At 43.8% G+C, this 21,735-nt stretch overlaps 1 protein-coding gene across 1 annotated transcript; it reads left to right on the top strand.

Moving 5' to 3' along the window:
• The first annotated feature begins 148 nt into the window (after positions 1-148).
• On the top strand, positions 149-18,008 carry pax3a (paired box 3a). The gene is made up of 9 exons (XM_046408454.1): positions 149-512; positions 1,090-1,325; positions 1,796-1,925; positions 2,184-2,327; positions 10,993-11,192; positions 11,838-12,003; positions 12,120-12,340; positions 15,611-15,874; positions 17,038-18,008. Exons 1-9 carry the CDS (start codon positions 428-430, stop codon positions 17,053-17,055), a joined length of 1,464 nt encoding a protein of 487 aa, XP_046264410.1. The 5' UTR covers positions 149-427; the 3' UTR covers positions 17,056-18,008.
• Positions 18,009-21,735: the final 3,727 nt, after the last annotated feature.

Below are 21,735 nucleotides of genomic sequence, written 5' to 3'. Positions count from 1 at the left end.
GACACGACGAGCTGAACCTCGTGAAGTCAACACGGACCTAACGGATCTTGCTGTCGTCCAATCAGAAAGTTCCCCGGGCCCCCGAACGTCCGGGTCTTTGACCAATCAGGGAGCGCAGCGCGGAGTCAGAGGGGACAGCGAGCGCAGATAAAATGTTTGACTTCCATCCATCAGCTCAAACCATCCCCTCAATCCTCGCAGGACTGTGAGCCACCTGCGCGTCGGTTCCCAGCACCTCTGACGTCCAGTTCTTCTCTTGACGAGGCAACCTGTTACTCAAGGAAACAGAGAAGGCGAGATATTACAGCAAAACAAAACGGCCTTTTTTTCTCCGTGGGATTAAAAGCGAGAGGGAAACGCAACTTCATTTAAAGTAAATATAAAAAGAAGGAAAGGAAAAGTGTTACCTGACAGAAGGTCAGGAATCATGGCAGCGCTTGCCGGAGGTTTACCCAGAATGATGAGGCCAACTCCTCACCAGAGCTATCCGCGGGGAGGATACTCTCTGGAAGGTAAGACACACGGGCAAAACTTGTCGCTGGTTTACAGGCTCGAGTTCTGGATTTTTATTTTTTTTTTTTAAATCTGCTAAATTTTGTTTAATTTTGTTGTAGCAAAGACCTGAGTTTTAAATGTTATCTGACAAAGCAAAAGAAAAAAAAACCTAAACAAAACACATCCCCCGCCGCAGCACGACGTGCTGTTTAGATTTCAATTGTAATTGTTAATGCTCTTTTATTATTTATTCATTTATTGTACCTCACCTCTGAACGACTGGGCGAAACACGACTGATAAGTGAAGGAAAAATCTTTGGCTTTGGAAGAAGAATTCCCCCACTTCTTTTACGGATAAATAATAACTAAATTAAATGAACGATGTGTTTATTTAAATAACTTTATAGCGCATTTAAGACTTTTTGCATGTCCCTTATTTGATTGAACTTTGAAACTGCTCGATGGTAGTTTGTTTGTTTTATAAGATGGCCCATATAAAACAAACAAACAAAAAGTAAACAAGACACATTGTTCAGCCTACTGGTGTGTGAATATTCATCTAACTCAATCCAATGTGCTGCTGCCGCTGTCCAGTGTCCACTCCGTTAGGACAGGGTCGGGTCAACCAGCTGGGTGGTGTCTTCATAAACGGCAGACCTCTACCCAACCACATCCGCCACAAAATCGTGGAGATGGCCCATCACGGTATCCGGCCGTGTGTCATCTCCCGTCAGCTGCGGGTGTCCCACGGCTGCGTGTCCAAAATCCTCTGCCGGTACCAGGAGACAGGCTCCATCAGGCCGGGGGCCATCGGAGGCAGCAAGCCAAAGGTGAGACATCAAGAAGTTCTGCTAAATTCACACATGACTGAAACGTGAAGAAAGCCACTAGTGATTTAAAAAAAAAAAAATGAAATTCAGCAATGTGACTGAGATATCGATGATTTAATTTCCATAACGGGCAGCTGTTGACTCATGCGACCTGCCACCTTCACTGTTCCGGCTAAATCATCTGTGAGCTTGTGATCGTTAATAAATACAAAGCAAAGCCGATTCAAAATCACGGAGTTCAACAAGATCTTTGTGGAAAAAAAAACACTTTTGGAAATAACTTGATTAAATCTGATTTAAGCTCCTCATCTAAGCTCAATAATATTTTGAATGAGTGTGTCACGACTTCAGACCCCTAACTTCTTAAATTCAGCATATAATTGAAGTTTTATTTCCAGCTTCACGTAGTCCTTGAATGTCAGGAAAAACAGAAGTAGCAAACTGTTCCTCTCTGCTTCCTCCCATCAAAGCAAACTGCTTCTCCAGAGGTGGACAAGAAAATCGAAGAGTACAAGAGAGAAAACCCTGGCATGTTCAGCTGGGAAATCAGGGACAAATTGCTGAAAGATGGGATCTGCGACAGGAACAACGTTCCCTCAGGTAGGCGACACTTTGTGGACCTGCAGCGAAGTGACAAATAGCAAGACAGCTGTGGAAAGAGTTGCTTATATTAAAGCTTTCATATCCCATTAATCAGACAAGTTGAAAATGCTCATCCAATTTGGGAACATTAGTCATATGCTGGCGTTTTACAAATTTTACATTTTCCGTTTTTTTTAATCTCAGTGTGTAACTTGTTTTTGCCCAGATATATTTAGTTTATATGTTGTTTTCCTTTTTTTTTTGCTTTTTTCCAAGTGAGCGCAATCAGTCGCATCATGCGCTCTAAATTCGGCGGAGTTGGTGATGATGAAGAAGAGGATGATGAAGAAGTGAAGAGGGAGATGGAGGAAAGCGAGCCACGGACAAAACACAGCATCGACGGCATCCTGGGAGACAGATGTAAGTGCAGCTCTGTGGTTTTCCACCCTTTCTGCGTCTTTTACGCGTGAACGAAAATATCCGGCTTGGTGTCGGATCGTCGGCCTCAACTTAGACAGAAAGCTTTGAATAACAACAACAACAATAATGACAATATATCAGCTGTTTTTTTCTGTGCCAACTGCACAGGAAAGTTACATGCAGTAAAAAAAAAGTTAAAAATAAAGTTTCTGCTGCTTACGCATTACGTACGCGCTCAGAGGTTTCTGAGATATAACAATTTAACAAACGTGCGAAGAATTTTTTTTTTAAGAGGGTAACCAAACATTTATCTAACTTCCAAGCCTGAGAATTTTTTCTTTTACACACAATCGGACACTTGAGGATGAACTTCAGGCAGGGAGCACAAAGCAGGGAGAGTCCATTGAGACTCACACCTCAGTTTGGCGAGCACAAAAGACAAACTCGAGTGAGCGGCTCAGTGGTGTACAAAAAGACGCCAGGGCCTTTCAAAATGAGGAAAGAAAGGGAGAAAAAACTGCGCTGACAAAAGGCCGGGAGAAGACATTATGAACCCGCAATGAGCGATGAATTATTCAGGGACACCAATAGGCCCAGTGCGACCTGGTTTATAGACTGCTAAAAAAGTGCCACTGCGGGGTCTTTTCCCACTGTTTACAGTTTGTCACCCAGAAAAAAAAAAAACGAAAACACGGGGGAAAAGAAGCTCAGACTTTGGGCAAACACCTGTTGATTTACGACCTGTTGGGGTCTGAGGAGTGTCGCCGCGAAACGAAAGGATCCATAATGGAGTCTATGGTTAATTATTAATGGCCGGACTTGTAGTTGTGGTGGATTTATTCTTGTTATTGCTTTGTAGTGTTTTATTTTTAATTCTGATTCGGTTTTGTCTTTTGATTTTAGCCGATTTAGCTTAAAGCCGAGAGAAAAAATAAATTAAATATAAAGTTAAAGCGTTTGGAAGCTGGCGAAAGACTCGTGCTTTTTGGCTGAAATGTGTTGGACTGTGTCGTTACTTTAGCGCACGGAGCTTTTGTCACAGTCTTTGCGCATTGAGCGTGACGCCTTCAGCCAGTGCGCACAGGGAAACCCTCCTCTTCTCTCCACTAGATTAAATCCAAACCTTTTATTTCTCTCCACTTTCATCTCCGACAAAGTCCGCCCCTTTCCTTTCCGCCTAGGGCGCACACATTCATGCAATAACTGTGGGCACTTCCCTCTCCCTCTTCCAGGCAAGACGCGTCCGTAAAGCTCGTTTCTACGAAAATAAGTTTAAATAAATAATTATGACGTACAAAATGTATATTCTCAATAGAATTTTAGATTCTTAAATTATCTGGTTTGTATTTAATAAGCCAACCCTTGAGGAACATGAACTCAGTAACTCTTGAAACATCTTTAATTTCATACTTTAAGACTGCTTTGAATTTCTCCAAAGAAAACAAATAACATTAGCTATTTAACATGAAATAAGTTACATCCTACATGCAAACAGCTCTGAGGCACTTTCCCCCATTGATATACAGAGGAGCACTATTTCATTCTTGTGTCTCTTTGTGGAAGTAGTTGTTGTTTTTCTCTTTTATAGCTTCTTCATTAGAATGTGAAAAGGGTGTTTTTGGTGACTGAGAGAGTGTCTTCTGGCCAAATATTGATTAAGTAGGTGTTTGCAGAGGCTATTGTTGTGGTGGAAAGAGGCCTGTTGCTCTCTGCCCCTTTCTCCTCTACCACTATTGTTGACTTTCCTTAAGTGCTAAGATCAAAGCTGACTCATTTAGATTTATTTGTCTGGGAAAAAGACTGCTATGGTTAGTGGGATAAAGTCTACTGGGTAGCTCCAGGTCTGCATGGCATTAGCAAGTGGCTCACGGTGGCTGGATCATTGTGGGGAAAAAATAAGATATTGGTTGGAATAAATCTGGTGCTGTTTCTATCTCCTTTAACTGTTGAGGTATTTAGGTAGAATTTGGGTATGGACGAGTTGCAGTTTGTTTGAAAGAATTTTTTGTGCCTTTTATTGCATTTGCCCGTGCAGCACGAGTACATCCATCGCGGCGCATCTCTGGTCATTCATTTTAACTGACAGACTGAATAACGCGGCAGTGCCATTAATTGAATGGCATTGAATTAATTGATATCATCCTTTCCTCTATTTATTACTGCTAGCACTTTAGCCTCATTTAACTAATAAAAGTAACCAAAGTCATGAAAGAGCGGTGGCCACTCTTGCAGGATCCATTTATGGCAGAGGGGATGAAGGGGAGAAAGAAGAAGAAGAAAAGAAAGCTCAGAAATACAAACAGTCAAAGGGATAACTTTTCTTTAAAGGGAATCCTGCAGTGCTAAATTGAATGAGGCCAGTTCTTTCAAATCTGCCATGGTGAACGCAGTCAACATGTAATAATTGGTTTCATTGAGGTGCATTCCAACAATCTGCTGCCATTCTCCTGCCTCTATTGTCCGGAGGCAGGCAAATAGCCAGAGGGACAGGAGGAATCAAGTGCTGACAAAACATGAAAGATTTAGCTGCTTTTGTCAAAGGAGCTGAGTAGGACTTTGTTTGTGTAAATAAACTGGGTTACTGGCTCCCCGTGACTTTGGCATGGATTTAGAGTGAGGGAAATTTAAGAGAGTAAGGCAAGCAGAAAGATCATATTTGGGTTTGAGAGTTTATCATATTTTAAACCAGTTAAAATAGGGACATAACACACATTCAGCTCGAAGGCCGTCGTAACGGTAGCAGAAGTTCCATGTGCAGAGTCATCTAATCCAATTTTCAGAGTTCAAAACTCAGATTCTCGTGAGACATGTAAGAATATAATCAGATACATTTCTCACACGCAAACAAACACGGGCGTGAAAGAAACTAAGCATCACGGCAGTAACCCGCAACTGTAAACAGAGTGATAGATGTTGGGATTTTTTGAATTTATGCCTTTGTTAGGGGTCCTTGCATTTCCACGGTGAATGAGTTTAAGATTGAAGGTTTAGAGGAGACAGTCTCTACTCGTCACAGGAGACATAAGGCCTCCATGTAACCAGAGGAATGTCTGCTACAGCCACATTTCCATTTTCCTCTCAGGGCTGGATAATGGAGAAATTCATATATGGGCCCCACTCTATGTTGTTTTCCCAAGTTAACATTGCTTATAATGCTAGTTGGAATAAAAACAGATAGATAGACAGACAGACAGACAGGCAGATAGATAGCTGCCCTTTCTCTGTCCCTCTTCTCAAATATAAATACTCAACACTTTTACGTTCTGTTGGCATGATTCTCAAGACGGCCTCTTTCTCTAAAAAGAAAGAAAAAATCCACACCGGCTGATCTGCAACTGAATGCAGACTCTATGCTTCATTAAAGCCTCTTTCTCTGTTGGCACCCACATTGTGATCCTCCAATATTAATTCAAAGGACAATTAATGAATGCAGGCCAACTTTGAAGTAATGGGCCGGGGTCCTGCCCTGAGCCGGCCCCTCGGTGCTGATGTACTCTCCACATTCTCCCCACTAACCCCAGAGACACTGTGAAGTGACTGAAAGAGAGGCAATGAGCAATGGAAGGTCAAGGAGAGGAGCCCCAGTAGAAAAAGAACTCTCTTTTTCCTTGGAAGTATTAGCCAAGCAAAACTGTGTGATGGGGAGGATAAAGGAGTGCGAAGAGAAAAGGGTCGGGGGCGAAGGGACTCTGCAAAGAGGAACACAATGGGATAGTTAATTGAGTAAAACCAGACAGCGTTGTCAATCACTTAACTTTGTTTAGCCTCAGTTTTTGTGGAGCTGTTTCATCCAGCACATTGCACATTATGGACATGCCAGTACAACTCTGTTGCTGTTTTGATTAATGCATTTTTTCTGCTCTCTGGACAAAGAAATGCTGTTAAAAAAGGAGCAGGAATTTAGGATATAAGTTTAAAAAAGTGCTCGCGGAGTTATAGCATTTATTTCTGACATTTGCCCAAACACAGACATTAACACAAAAATAAAAGTTGAAAATTTGCATGGAAATCTGTTGAATTCAAAAGAAATAGGTTTGCAACAATTGGTGAGTGTTTGTATGGTCAAACAAAATTTATGTGGAACGTGAAGATGGCTCCTTCTTTTCGTCGAGTGAAGTTTTGTGGCTGTTTTCATTGCAGAGCTGCACAGTAGCCGTGAAAAGGTCAGGGGCTAACCTAGGGTCGCTTGACTGTTAAAACTATCAGGCCCCAGGAAAAGGTGGTTACAATAATGTTTGGGAAAAGATGACAACCGACCGACTCCCGAATATCAGATCACTGAATGAGTGCTGAGTAAATGCTTCACCTTAAGGCGTATTGCTTTCGATCTGTTGTGTGAATTCAAGCACAGGTTTTGCTGTTGAGTGGTGGGAGTTTGCTGGTTATTCTGAATGGGGCGATAGGTTTAGTTGTCCGTCTGGCCTAAACAAGGGCGGACTGAAGTGGATCTCTGCTGGTTGGTTTCCATTTGACTGGAACGTGCGGCAGACTGGCCTGTTGCTTTGCCCCTGCGTGACTTCTGTGCCGTTGCTTTGTCTCTGCCCCGGGGGTGGAAATGCCACCGTGAAACTGTCACCTAACTGCACCACAGTGGAACTAAATAATAACCACCGCACACTGGGCACACATAATAGCCATGAAGGGCCATTTGTGGCTTTTTGTCACTTCACCAATATTAGACAGAGATACATCTCTCAAAGTCATATCGGCAGCTATTTCTTTGTCGGTTAAGTGCCAACCTCCTGCGCTTATTCACTCCATTTTTTTCCCGTCCATCACATCATCATCTCGCTCTCTCTTTCTCTCTATCTGCCCCCCTCTTTTCCCAGGCAGCTGCGGGTTCCTGGGGGCTCTTTAGCAAGTCAAGTGAGCAGCCCACTCACTGCCATTTTTTTCACTTAACTGTTAACCCCAGCTGAGCCCGTAAGCTGTCAGTTAACCATTCTTTCCCTCCAGTGCATCTGCTCGCTCTGGCTCTATGTGGCACGCCACTATTTTATTCAGTGGCCCACTTGCACTATGCTCTGTGGCCTGAAAGAGCCAGATCTACTTCCCTGGGCAAATAACTAGTTCATTTGTCTCTTCTGCCCTTTGTTTAGTGTTGTGAACACATGTCACCAGCTCAATTACCTTCTCTATTAACAGCCCCTGGAGGAAATGCTAGCCAGCCCCTACCAAGGCAAGACTATAAACTGCCCCATATGCTCTACTTCTCTTTCTCACTGGGGCTCTTCATCCCCTTCCCTTTCTTTCTTTCTCTGTCTTTCTCTCCTCTCCACATTTCCTCCTTCTTTCCATTCCTTGCATGTTCTGTCACTTTTTCCACCTCATTCATTTTTTTTTTTGCCATTTCAAGTTACATGTGTGAATTTGTGTGCACATGTGTGCACATACGTAGATGAGTGCGTCTGTGCATGTCTCTTCATATTAACATCTCTTGAACGGATGGGAGGGGGATGAATGCTTGGCAAGGCGAGCCCTGGCTGATGTAGACTAGGCGGTAAACAAGAGCAGTCTTTATTCCTGCAGTTGGAGTCCTCACTTGGTTTTTTTGGCCTGTTTGAGGCACTTCTGCGGCAGGTGAAGCTAATGGGACTGGACATTCCCCAAGTTCACATCTGTGACCCTCTGGAGTTTATCATCCCTGCCTGTCAGTCTCCTCTCTTGATCGATAAAGGTTTCTGTGTACTTTAATTGGTCAGTGCATAGCACTGTCCTTTCTCTGCTCATGTTTGAGTGTGTGTATTATTTTATTTTTTATGTCATTTTCTATAAGAATGTCTAATCAGAGGACCTGTTGAATTCACTTGTTGAATATTCCACTCTGTGAAACTGTGCTACAAACTACGTTAAATTAATGATCCACTCTAATGTCTAAACTAGCTTGTTATTAGTTTATTAACCTACATCTTACTTTGTTTTGAAAGGTCTGCATTATGGATGATTCTGCAGCAGCCCCAATTTCCGCTTGAGGGATAATAATCTATCTTTCTATTAAGACTCTTGTCAGAGTCACAGCCAAACTGTGAGTGGCTATGGAGTATTTTCAGCTCCCTGGTGCTTGAGCTGCAGCGGAAAATTTGATTTGGGTGTTTAAGTAAGGAGGTCGAGGCCTCCCTTTGTGTGTTTAGTATCCTCTTCAGCCGTTTGTTGCAGGGAATGTGTGGGAACAGCCCTTTCTGAGTTCGTTTCTGCGTCAGCATGCCTCAAAATCTATCCACAGTGGCATAAGTCTGAAAATGTCAAAGATCTGGATGCAGCGACGAATGAGCACGGAGAAAGGGAAAAGTGAAGTGAATGGGTGAGATGGAAGGGACAGGTTCACTTTTAAGAATGAACCAGAACCCCCATTCTCCTGAGCTTGGCACCCCATACCCCTTCCCCAGCATCTTCTTCAGGTGCCTTCAGCTTCCCATCTCCTCTCCATGTCAACCTCTTCAACTCCCCCATCCCCCAGCTCGGTGCCCCTCAGGCCGTGGAAGGAGGGGATGAAGGGGTGCTCCCCTGCTGTGCCCCTCTACAGCCCCCAGTGGCCCTTCTCTGGACCCCTTTGTGCCCTCCTCCTTCTCCCTCCCTCCCTTCATTCCCCCACTCAGCCCCTGTCCCTGCAGCCCCCACCACACTCCCCTGCTGGGCAGGTGACAGGCCCCTGAATGCAGGCCCGGGCGTCCCTGATGGCTCCTACAGATGGAGCGTGGTAATCGGCCCAATAGAGCCCTGCCACAGGCTTTTCCCTGCTAAGATACAAAGGCTTGGCCACATCGCTTCCAAAACAAAACAAAACAAAACCAAAAAAAAAAAAAAAACAGGGACAGAGAGTGAGAGAGGAAGAGAGCAAAATAGAAAGTGCAAGCCAGAGGATGACAAAAGCAACACTGTCATTTGCCATTAAGGGAGCATCTGTGACGGAGTGTTTTCTCTGTAGTTACTAATAATAAAAACAGGGAGGGGAAAGAGAGGTAAAACAGAAATAAAGGGGGCAAAGGAGGAGAGATCAACCCCCACCCTGCAGTTAACATGAGTTACAGTGCCAATGGGGAAGCTTTCTCCTCTGAGGAGTTTTATGAGCTCCCCTTCCCTCCCTCAGGAATCTTTTCGTTTTTGCGCCGTCATTGGTTCTCTGTCTTTTTCTTTCTCTCTTCCTCCGTCATTAAAATGGTAATGACATTGCATGTTACTTAGCTTGCCGTTTCTTGTAGTCTTCTCCTTTGGTTTTGCTTATGTGCTGATTTATGTAATTGGCACTTACCGAACAAAAATAATCAAAAAAGAAAAATATAAGAAAATATAAGAATGAATGTAAAAAAATGTCAAGTTTTATTTGCATGCTGTGTGGCCTTCTCCTTGGGACTGTTGTATTATAAAATTTACTCCAACAGGTCTCAGGCCATATCCTTACCTAAACAAACCATGTCCAAAACTCATAGTGCACGTTCCAGGAGTATTTGAGCTTCTCGCCAATCCTCTGTGAGCCTTTGTACCAGCGTGGCGCCCTTGGTTTAGATGTAATAAAGAGCTCTTCTCAGCATCAGAATCTTGTGTGCCGGCGGTCTGGAGCACAGCGGCATTCCCAGGGACCAAATCCGTGTGTAATGCCTGGTCAGACGCACACCAGCAACCGGCACAAACATTTCCTGCTTGGCTCCAGAGGCTCCAGAGGCAAGGGGAGATCCCTGCTACCCCCCTCCATGTCTGACTTGGCACTTTTTAATTAAAGCTTTAAATCTAGAGGGCAGAGGGAGAATGAGCAGTCTGGGGGAAACAGACAAGCTCCAGTCCTCTGCTGAAGCTTTTCTGTCTCGTACACCTGTCTCTCTGCTTTTGAGTCTCCTGTTTCTTCTCACAGTTTAGGTGTTTTCTGTGTAGACTCGAAAAGGTGCAGTGAACCTTCCTCATGAGCTTTAAGGAGTCCCTCTGGGGTGGATTTGGAAGTGGATTCCGACTCTTTCTGTCTTGTGTCCATCTGTGTTTGACACATTGTCTTGGACTACGTTCATTGAGTGGAAGCCCATAGACACAGCCAAGCCCGTAGACGTAGCAGATGCATGTTTGTGCGTACGACTGAGAAAGAGATGGGGGATTGCGGACATGTAATGGCAGACAAAGGCAGGCTGTCACGCTAGTTTGTGGAGCCTAATCATTATTTAATAGATGGGCAACCCCCCACCACCATCCCCGAAATGCAGCAATGGTCCTCTGTCTCTAGTCTCAAGCCTTCATTGATTCCCTTCTTCTGCTGAATTAGATCCCAATAGCTGTCTGCCATTTACCCGGTCTCTCTCCTGCCCTCAACTGAACAAACAGATTAAGAAGCACCTGCAAATGGCTGAGTACTCCTCACTATGGGACCCTATCGGCATAGCGCACAGCATGGCTAAGACTAGGAGAGACACAGTGTCCCAGGGAATAGATGCCCTAGAGGGATCTAGTCCTTTTAAATCCGCTTTCAAGCAGTCTCTGGCTTTTGATCCCCTCAGGAACTGCTGAGGAGTTTAAGGGAGCAGAAGGATACAATCTAAAGTTGCTCTGTATCGTGTTGTACTCAGCATAATCTATTGTCCTGGATCTGTCTATTGTGTCCAAGCTTAGTATTTACCCCGTAGTTTCATTCTGTATCACTCCTCTGAACGCTGAAGTAACGGCCTGTTTGTTTTTGCATTTCTAGCCAGTCACTCGGACGAGGCCTCTGACGTGGACTCGGAGCCAGGCCTGCCTCTGAAGAGGAAGCAGCGCCGCAGTCGGACCACCTTCACAGCGGAGCAGCTGGAAGAGCTGGAGAGGGCCTTTGAACGCACACACTACCCAGACATCTACACACGGGAGGAGCTGGCTCAGCGGGCCAAACTGACGGAGGCTCGAGTTCAGGTTAGACGCATGCCGCGCGAGTACCCTCCGAAAACCTCAAAGTCCTGCAGACTCAATCTTGACAGCAGAGCAATGTGTCAGTCTGTCATGGATATGTGTCATGTGGGCGTTAAATTGCCTTGGGCTGTTGCCACACATTCCTTACAGCCATTAGACATGCAGCCCCATGTTTGACAGACACAGACACTAGAAATACACTGCACCCACTGTGTATCAAGACAGATTCCCATTTTTTGTCAGACTCTTTGCAAAAAACGGCTATGTAAAGATCCCAAAATAGATGCTGATTGTAGTAGTATATGTAGTATATGCTTCTAACAGCTGTAACAGCCCTCTGGCGTTTGCCTCTGAACCCGGTGACTTGCAGTAGCACACAAAAATGTAATGTCTGTGGTTTGACTTCACGCTCCAGATGTTAAGATCTCTATCAGCTCGGCTCCCTGTAATGGCTCAGCAAGGCCTCACTTACACACACACACACACACACACACACACACACACACAGTCAGACACTATCACAATACAGATGACCATAAATGTACGGCACAAGTAAACTTAACTAACTACTACTACTACTAAATTATATTGCATGTTAAAATAAAGATAAATAAACACTTAACAGTCTTGTCTCTGTTCGTCCCTCAGGTGTGGTTCAGCAACAGAAGAGCCCGGTGGAGGAAGCAAGCAGGAGCCAGTCAACTGATGGCATTTAACCACCTCATACCCGGTGGTTTCCCTCCGTCGGCTATGTCAGGCCTGCAGCCCTATCAGCTGTCCGACAGCCCCTACACTCCTACTTCTATAGCTCAAGGTGGGTTCAGCCGAACTCACCCAACCACGCTTTAAATTGGTGGTTTAGACGGAGTAGTGGTTTTGCAAGTTTGATAACAAAATGGAACTTTAAGCTTAATGTGTTATTCTCTGCAGCATCTGAGCAGCCCAGTACAGTCCACCGACCGCAGCCTCTGCCCCCCACCTCCGTGCACCAGAGCGGACTCGGTTCGTCAGCAGGCTCCCAGGATGGAGGCTCTGCGTACTGCCTGTCATCTGGGCGTCACAGCTTCTCAGGATACTCAGACAGCTTTGTGGCCCCAACAGGACACACCAATAGTGTCAACCCCACCATCAGCAACAGCCTCTCACCACAGGTTTGTCCCTACATCCAGCATTAAAATACAACAGAGAAACAAACCGAAGCTATGAACATATCCAAACGTGCACATATACACTCACAGTCTAAAACAAACACACACCTATCCACACATGAATGCTATCAAACCAGGAAATAGGACACCAATAGTTCTTTGCGGCTCACCATATGGAAGGATAACGATACACACAAACATGCTTATGTGTGTGTGCGCCTGAGGAGGTGTCTTTGCGATGACATTGATGAAAACCTTGTTAGGCTAAGAAACACGGTAGCTTTTCATTTTTGTTTATTCTGATGGGTTGTTTGATGAATTTAAAATGTGGCAAACGTCAGTCTTTGGGGAGGGGGAAGAGGACCAGACATGAGGATGGATGTATGGATGTCGGATGATGACACAAATCAAAACTGAAAAGACAATTATGGTCGATTACACAGTCATCAGTGTCCATCGGTGGCTCCCTACCAGCCAAGAAGATGGACTAACAGGCGGAAAACGAGCTTTTAAGCGCCACAAAGACTGGCCGTCCCACATGCAATGCATGCTGGGTACTAATTCCCATGAGAGAGAATCTCAGGCTCCTGTCAGGCACAGATAAAAAACTGCTTCAGGCAGGTTTGTTACTGCATGAATGCCTGAGGATGTATATATATTAAAGAAAAAAAGATCTTTGTTGTGCCTGCCAGGGTGCATGGTTAGAAAATGGTAGGTGGCACCATTGTGGCTGAAGGTATAATTGACCGTTTTGAATTGATGAATTGTGGTTATGGACGAGAATTTTTTGTTCCCTCCTCAAGAACCAACCATGTTTAATTCTGAAGTATTATTCTTGGGGGATATTTATTGTCACTGGACAAATAGAAGTGTAGAGAGACAAAGGAAAGTTAACATGAGACAAACCACACGTCACTGGTTTAATCTTAGCTAACTTCTGTAACTCATAATTTGCACTTTAGCTGAAGACTTTGTCGAAACAACTACTATGCAATCCTGCCTTTCTGTAACTGAGTGCATGGCTGTGGCGCGAGTTCACGCAGCCACAAGGGTCACTGAGTGACTTTAACTCCAATAAAGAGGCCAAAGGTGCTGTGGTCTCATGGATGGTTTCGGCATTAACCTTAGTGGGCATCTCCGTACAGAATGGACATCTCATCTCGTGCCTGGAATGTTTTCTCAGTCTGGAAATGCAATCACAGAACGTTCCAGTGACTTAATTGATTGGAATGAAGTAATCTATCCTCTTGTAACAAAGTGTGTAATTTATGCAAATGACTCACTTTGTTGGCTAATTTGTTTTAATTCATGTATTCCTTGCAGCTGTTTGAATGTATATTGCGATACAGTTTTCACTATATTGGATGAGGATAGAATTAATTCCCCGACTTTAACTTGGTAACAGGGAGGAAATGAGGATTGATTAAATTTTATGACACTGATAGTTAATACGCAAAGACCTTTCTAGACTTAGAAAACTTTACGGCTTCAATTTTCTTTCTTTTATTTTCAGCTACACAGCTTGGTCCATTTCATGTTAAATCCTCCCAGGAATTATCTGGTCATCTGAACTCCAAATCTCTCAATAAAAGCTACTCTATCTACTATTCTGTATCCGTCAGGAGATTCAGAGGTTCACTGAACTCCAGATATGGTCACATCAGAGTGCTGTGGAGTTTTGATATGGATAAGGTTTACTTTAGATAGGTGATATTCTTGTCTGAGCAGTTAGCTCTGTATTTGGTGCTTCAGTCAGACCAGTGGTCTCCCTGTGGTGCTGAATGTCTGCTGTCTCACTGCTGATCTGGTGCATACCAAAGGAACCCTTTCTCACCAAGGAAGCGAGCGGCCGGGATTTGCACCCCCCTGAGACCTAATCCCCGGAACAACCTCGAAACAGACACCAGCGAGAACTGCCGCTGTTTCAGTTGCAGAAATGCAGGGCCTAGACCCAGAACCTCTGCAAAAACATGTACCACACTAACTACCGTGGTTACTAACTCCTTGTGGCACTTTAGAGAAAGGACACATTTAAAGCAGAGTGAAGATTTTTATTCTATTCTATTCTGTTTACATTTTTTAAGGATTTTGTGCGCAACATATGTTTGTATTTTACAGTATATCACATATCCTTAGCATTAAGAGAAATAGTTCAGTGGTAGGCCGCATTGATGTGTTTGTCAGATGTGTAAGGTCAGATAGCTCTGACAGACAAACTGCAAATTCTGAACATTAAAGACACCTGAGGTTTCCTCAGTGTGTGTGTGACTGCCAGCTGACTGTGCATTGCATCTTACCAGGTTATTTTCCGTGGTTTTGTGTTCTGCCTTAGCTTCACTTTCTCCTGTAACTCTTGTTCTCTCTTTAACTTCATTTTTTAGACATTTTCATGACTTTGCTTCTCACGCAAAGCGACATGCAGCTGTTCACAATGTATCACTGATACCCCTACAAGCCTGACATCAGAGCAAAAAATACTTATATTACACATGACTGTGCACGCACACGTGCACACACGTGCACGCGGACACATACCGTTAAATACGCAAATCCACATATAAGAGAGGTAGAGATCACACACATACACAAACACACTCTGCTCCTCGTTCCCACGTAGCCTTTGGCCTGCTCACCCCGGCCTCATGAGGACACGGTGATTTTAAGTCACCGAGAGAACGTGAGAGAGAAAAACAGACAATAAGAGAAAGTGTATTGCTCTGAAGAGGCCCCATAAATCAATGGACACACGCCAATGCACTTAAATTCTACTTAGAACACATCACATTCTTGATTTAATTTTTTCCCTATATTATGATCAGCCAGAGTCACACTCCACAGTCACACTATTTTTTTTCCAGTTGTGACACAACGCTGGAAGCCCACACGAGCCACAGTAAATAAATAAATCAATTTAATAAATTTGACAGGATGCTTCAAACAGAAAAAGTTGGTTTGGCCGATGATTTCGACTTTTCAGCCACCATCAGCTCTTCAATCAGTCTAAATGAGTAAAGGGAAACCACATGTGTGAGGGAAGCCAGTAATAATATTTTTCTGACATTGAACGAGGAGAGTGGCCAATACTTTAGCCCACCTGAGTGGAGTGGAAAAGATGTAATGTCAGATTTTGTAAAATGTATTTTCTTTAAATATTGCTTGTAACACATTATTTAATTATTTGATTTTTGTTGTCATAGTGCAACCTATTTGTGTCTCTTCATTTGATTCTGTTCTATTCTAATAATTTGGTTTCCCCTCCGTGTCTCCCCTCAGGTAATGGGTCTGTTGAACCCAAGCGGAGTGCCACATCAGTCTCAGAGTGACTTTGCTCTCTCCCCACTGACCGGAGGCCTGGAGCCTAATGGAGGCATGGCTGCCAGCTGTCATGGCTCTCAGCGCCTCGAGGCTCTACCGGGTCTGACGAGTATGCCCACGCTGCCTAGCACCCAGTCTTACTGCCCACCTTCCTACACCTCCCCAGCCTATGCCATGGACCACCACCCATCCTACCAGTATGGACAGTACAGCCAGAGCAAGGTATGCCTGAAATACACACAAATACGATAGTATATTTAGCTGACACTGATTTAGTGATATTTAGAAACTTCAGTTTATATACTAGCATTCAAATGATCTATAACTGATTGGAGTGTTGTGTCCCTCCATAACCTTTGGTCTGGCTATGTGATTTAGTTTATATTTTCAAACCCACGTTAACTGAGCAGACCCCTCTGATGAGCGAGCTTCTCCAATCACTCTACGCTGTGCTGAAATTACATGTATGTTAGAGAGCGTAAGTGGCCAGGTTACCTCAGTTTACATTACCATCATCAGGCTATCCACATGGCCTGATGCAGAGGCATGCTCAGGTATTATACCACAACGCACATTTTTCACTCACTGTCCTTTCATGACCCCGTATGATGAGCTTGCCCATCAAACCCTCAGTGTAGCTCACCTAGCCATGTAATGACCCTTGTGTAACAAAGATAGCCGCCCAAATGAAAAGAGCTACTTCCCAAAGCTTGTTTGACAGGAGGGAGGTTGAGAGCGTGGGTTGCGGCGGTGTGTTGTTAGGACTGATCTGAGGTACGCTACCACATGTTGACTGGCCCATCAGTGACAACATCTTGATGTCATTAATTTAGCCAGTCCTGAGAGAGAGACCCACATGTAGCTTTTGGGGGTATGGTGAAATGTGTGTGTGTCTATGTGTAGATGTGAGCACAGGCTAGTGTGTGTTGTGTGTGTTGTGTGTGTGTGTGTGTGTGTGTAAAAAGAGGTTCTTTAACAGGGGGTGATTATGGCCCTTGGCAGGCTGGGATTAGAACCATGTGTCCCACTTGAGGTCAGATTTAGAGTTGTTATTGATCAGTGGAGCAGAGCCAGAGATCCAGGCTAAAGCTCAGACTCGGACTAGTTTTACCGACCACATTAGGTTCAAAGAATGCCTAAGAAGATTCCCAAAGCTCTTCACCTGTTTTTTAGGTTTTATTATTTAACCTAGGACCCCAGTTTCCACTCTCACCTGCTCTCATCTGCTCTTAAACGCCTCATCCTTTTTTCACAGTCATTTTTTACCTCTCATTTAAGTTCCCGTTTCACAAGTTTTGCTATGTTGCTCAGCAGAGAATTCAAGCGGTTAAAGCTGAATAAAAGGCAAAGAATCTCTTTAACCCTCCTTATGCCTTTCTCTTCAGGTGCCTTTCATTATATGAAGCCCCCAACATGGTTGGAACAGGAGGCTTCCTGGCCGGTCTGACATTCATCGCCAGAAAACACCCCCAGCCCTGAGGACAGAGAGAGAGAGAGAGAGAGAGTGAGAGAGAGAGAGAGAGATGTTGGGTGGGTGAAGGGGTTGAGGTTTTTCTCCTCCAGCAACGGGAACCAGTTGAGATGGAGTTTGTAGTGATGGCCATGGAGGGGGTTGACTGCAATAATTAGGACCAAAGGCACAGCCTCTCCTGTTACCTGGCAGTCGCTTTGCTTGTATGTCACGTCATGCTCCAAGGACCAAGCATGGTTTGTAGTCCGTGGATAAAGAGGAAAAGAAGAGGGGTGGGGAAAGGGGAGTAAATACATTCAAGACTGTGTATTTGTTTTTTGTAATAAGCGGCAGAGATGCAAGTTGAGGTGGACTTGCTAAGTGCGCCCCGTGCTTCTCTTCATCACAATGTCTTAGAAAAATAATATTTACTGTACATTGATGTCATTCTTGTGTAAGACATTGGAGATGAAAATGTGACTACACCGGAAGAACCAGAAGAAAGGCGCATGAATCAAGGCGGAGTGGAGTCATCGTGAAACCACTGCAACCCAAAGAAAGTGCAATACATTCATACCTCATGTGATGTAAATTAACACAGATCGAATGCCCCTGATTGTACCTTCAAAGATATTATGTTGTCTCTTTCTAATGTCAATAATTTTGGGTTGTGTGCATTGATCAATCAGGGGAAATCATCAAGCGATGAAAAATAGCAAGCGTAGTCGTGATTTCATGAAGCCAAAAAATTCTCTGCCAGTGAATACGTTATTCAGTTTGACAGTTAATTTTTTTTACTTTTTTTTTGTTTTTTTTTTGCATGTGTTAAATTAGTTTTAACCAGGAACTTGCAAACTTTAGTTCCGTTTTCTATTTATTTAGTGTCGTTCAAATGTTATGTCTTTTCGATGTGTCTTGTATGAAGCACTTTTAAGTGCTTAAGTCTTACACAAGGTTCATTATACATGTTTTCTCTTTTGTATAATTTTCATTTACGCTGCTGTAAAATGATTTTGTCGTAAGAAGTTTTGTGTACAATACAGCACTATTTACTATTTATAATAAACTCTATAAAAAAGCAAAAAGTTGTGACTTTGAGTGGGTGTTATTTATGGCTGGGCCTTTCTGGGCTCGAGGCTTATTTCTGTGACCCTGTAATTTATTTTGTCAGTTGAATTATTTCAACTTTTTCTATTTTAAACGTCCCAGCTGTGTGCACCCCCCCCACTAATGCAGATGAGCAGGACAGTGACAATACCTTCTCTCTTTAAGCTGCACACTCCTAGAGCACTAAATAATAAATATATCCCCATTCATAAACACTCCTTTTGGACAAATTCCTGCTCCCTGGGGGCTCCTTCACACTCCTTAATGACTAAAGCAGAGCTGCTATAAATTATAGAAGCACAGTGGCCCACAGTCACACCAGGACATCAGTCACTGACATGGCTGTTCAGAAGGGTTTTATCTCTCGCTGCCAAACAGAAATGAAAACCCAGTTCACCCACTTGGCAGACTCCCAAAAAGATTCCAGATATCACTGGAGGATTTTTTATCACTCTCTGTTGTTTCGGAGGTTTGGGGATCATTCAGGGTTATGCAGCTGTCTGTGTCATTCATAGAGAAGAGAAGGCCATAGGAACATGCTCAATGTCTGTTTGTGTTTTCATAAATTATGTGGGCATGTATTTTGGGTTCCTGAATGTTTGTTTGTGAGTTTATGCTCAGTGTCACAAAGCCAAGAGAAGATCAAGGCAAGATCACGTTTCACTATTTTCTTTACTCTCTACAAACTTTTTTTTTCTTTTTTTTTAACAAGTGCTCAACTTGTAAGACACAATGAGTGAAAAAGCCAAAGGGGTTGCTTTGGAGCGGAGTGTCAGTCAAGCAGCAACACACTGGAGACAACTTAACCTCTGACCCCAACACTCTTTGAAATGAGTAGACTACTTGACCGGAGCTGACAACAATCCAAGCATCTCTGCAGCTTCCAGGACCGCAAATTGAAAGTGAAGGAAGGAGCACAAAGAAAGGATGTGCTGGAAACAAAAAAATCTTTCAGACTGGGAAAAAAAGAAGAAGTTAAAAGGGAGCTTTAAAGATGCGCCGAGCAAAAATGTCCTTGAAGAATTGTAATCTTTGACAGATTTATTTTAGATGAAAATGAAAAACTTTTCTGTGCAAATTATTCTGAGGTCATAGTTATGCCTTTATGGTATTTTGGCTACATTCAATAGGACAAAAAAGGAGTGGGCTTTATCAATGAAATACCACCTTATCAAGTCTGTTGAAGAGTGGGTGGATGACTCACAGCGTGCTTTTCCTAAAGTGGTGAGCGCCTGCCTCTCACATTTTCCATCTGTGGTGCTCTCTCAGTCGCACCAGTCACTTTTCTGTCTAATCTTTTTGGTTTATTTGATTTCTGTCAAGTTTCTTCGCTTAGGTTGTCTTTCACCTTTAGTTCTGCCATGAGACGCGTGAATGGGACCCTCCTGCTTCCTCTTCTCTCCAGATGCCAGCAGATTCTGGAGGACACCGGCATCGACATCAGGGAACAGCAGTTCAACACGACTGTCTCCAGCAGCACAGTGAACCCTCTGTCCAGCACCAGTCTCGTGCCCACCAACTCCAGGTCCAGGGAGACTTACAACAGCGCTCACTTTTACATCCTGTTTGTCATGTTGTTCTATGCCTTCCTTGCCATGACGCTTTTCAAGTGCATAGGCAGCGACGAGGACAAAAAAGACCCCTACGAGGAGTTCATGAGCAGGGGGCAGCCGTCAACGCAAAAATTCAAGACAGGCCACGTGGTGGAGAAGTTTTACTTAGAAGAGGAGAACAGCCTGTGAGCCACAGTCTTTCTAAAGAGGAGGAGGGGTATCAGCGTATGGTGGTGGTGGTGGTGGTAGCGGCGGGGGTAAAAATTCGCTTTTCTTTTTCTCCCCCTTCCATCTGACAATCAAAAATCTCACGCAAGCGGCCAGCCCAGCAAGCAGGAGGAGATGGCTGCGTCTGATGATCTGAGAGAAGGGTGGAAACATGGAGAAGTGTGGGTCAATGGCAGGCCGGAATCTCCTCCTGTGAGGCCCAATCAGGATCAATAACACCGGGGCCTTCAACATGCACACACCACAGGGAACCAGGGATACCTCAACATACTGATGGTGTGGACAGCGTGGATACTGTGTGTGTGTGTGTGTGTGTGAAAGAGAGAGAGAGAGAGAGAGAGAGAGATTACTGACCTGCCACTGGATTTTCCACTCTCTCAGTTCAGATTAATTTAAATGAACACACTGAACAAATTAGGTAAGGGTGATTATTTTACTGTTTTAAGAAGAAAAAAAAAACATTTACAAGCATTTCTATAACCTGAATTTTAAAAACAAATTTGTAAACTTTTTATCTGGATATACAGTGTGATTTTAAGTTGCACAATTTCACTGCATAAGATGTGCATCAATAGGATCTTTTACTGGAGTATCAACCTGTTCTTAAACGGTATCTCAAATATGCGCTTACAAAATGTAAACGCACGCAAACAATACTTCTGAATAAAATAAAATGACATCCCACTCTCAGATTGGTTCTAATTAGGGCCAAAGGCTCCGAGCATTAGTCAGGACTGGGCGACATTCCTTTGCCATTACACTGTAACTGATCTTCTGAGGGTCGACGCGCAGCTACAGGGCCGCTTCAACCTCTGGGTGACCCCGTATGATCTAAGTTTACGAAGCTGTGCCGAAACGTGAACTCGAGACTCGCTCTGTAGAATTAACTTCAATTGCGGGATCTCGGAGAAGAGTTTAAAGAGAACACACGCTTCTGATTTGCACCACAAGTTGCCAGCGTTTACCTTTGCGAGCAATTGGAGGACGCGTCAGATTAACAGACTCGCAACCTGCACCGGCGCGGCGCGGTATCAGAAAAACCAGATAAGCACGCAAACACGCATCGAAGGAAGACTTAAACTCCTTTACATGCTGTTCTCTGTAGGAAGGTTTTCCTTGCATTTAAGTGTCCGGGGTCAGAGGTGGGTCCGGACTGACAATGCTGCTCTAATTTGAACTATCCGCTTCTAGAGGTTATGCCGGTTCCTGAGGCCATGTGTGGACCCGTTTCCAATTCTTTCCTCACAATTAGATTTTGTGACAACCTCCTCCCTTGAAGTGCTGGCCCACCACGTGTCGATCCTACCTGACCGAACAACACTGCCTTGTTTTGGATGAGCATCATGTTGTTACATTTCCTTCATTCCTTCTATGTATGTATACGTATATGTGCGTGAATTGTGAATATATATATATATATATATATATATATATTCATGACATTCTTGATTGACGATGTGATTTTCTTAATTTATGCACACAGTGTCTTGCCTACAGTCTGACCTAATGATGCTGCGTTTGGCCTGGGTTTTGTTCATTTGAGAAAGGCTGTTTGAATTTGGTCCAAACTTTCCTGCCACAACAAATCAGTAGGCCTACAATAATAATAAAAAAGTTCTGACATGATACAGTACAAAACATCACGCAGTACCCTCAGCGTCTCTTTGGTAGCATCTGAGGTTTGACCTGTCAATTTGGAAACTCCTCAGGACCAGATGCACCTTAATACACATGGCGCATTAATC

Source organism: Scatophagus argus, chromosome 13, assembly GCF_020382885.2.
Source record: "Scatophagus argus isolate fScaArg1 chromosome 13, fScaArg1.pri, whole genome shotgun sequence".
In the NCBI taxonomy this organism is placed as follows: Eukaryota; Metazoa; Chordata; class Actinopteri; family Scatophagidae; genus Scatophagus; species Scatophagus argus.
Note: the sequence above shows the minus strand (reverse complement) of the source record. Positions and strands in the feature narration are given on the sequence as shown.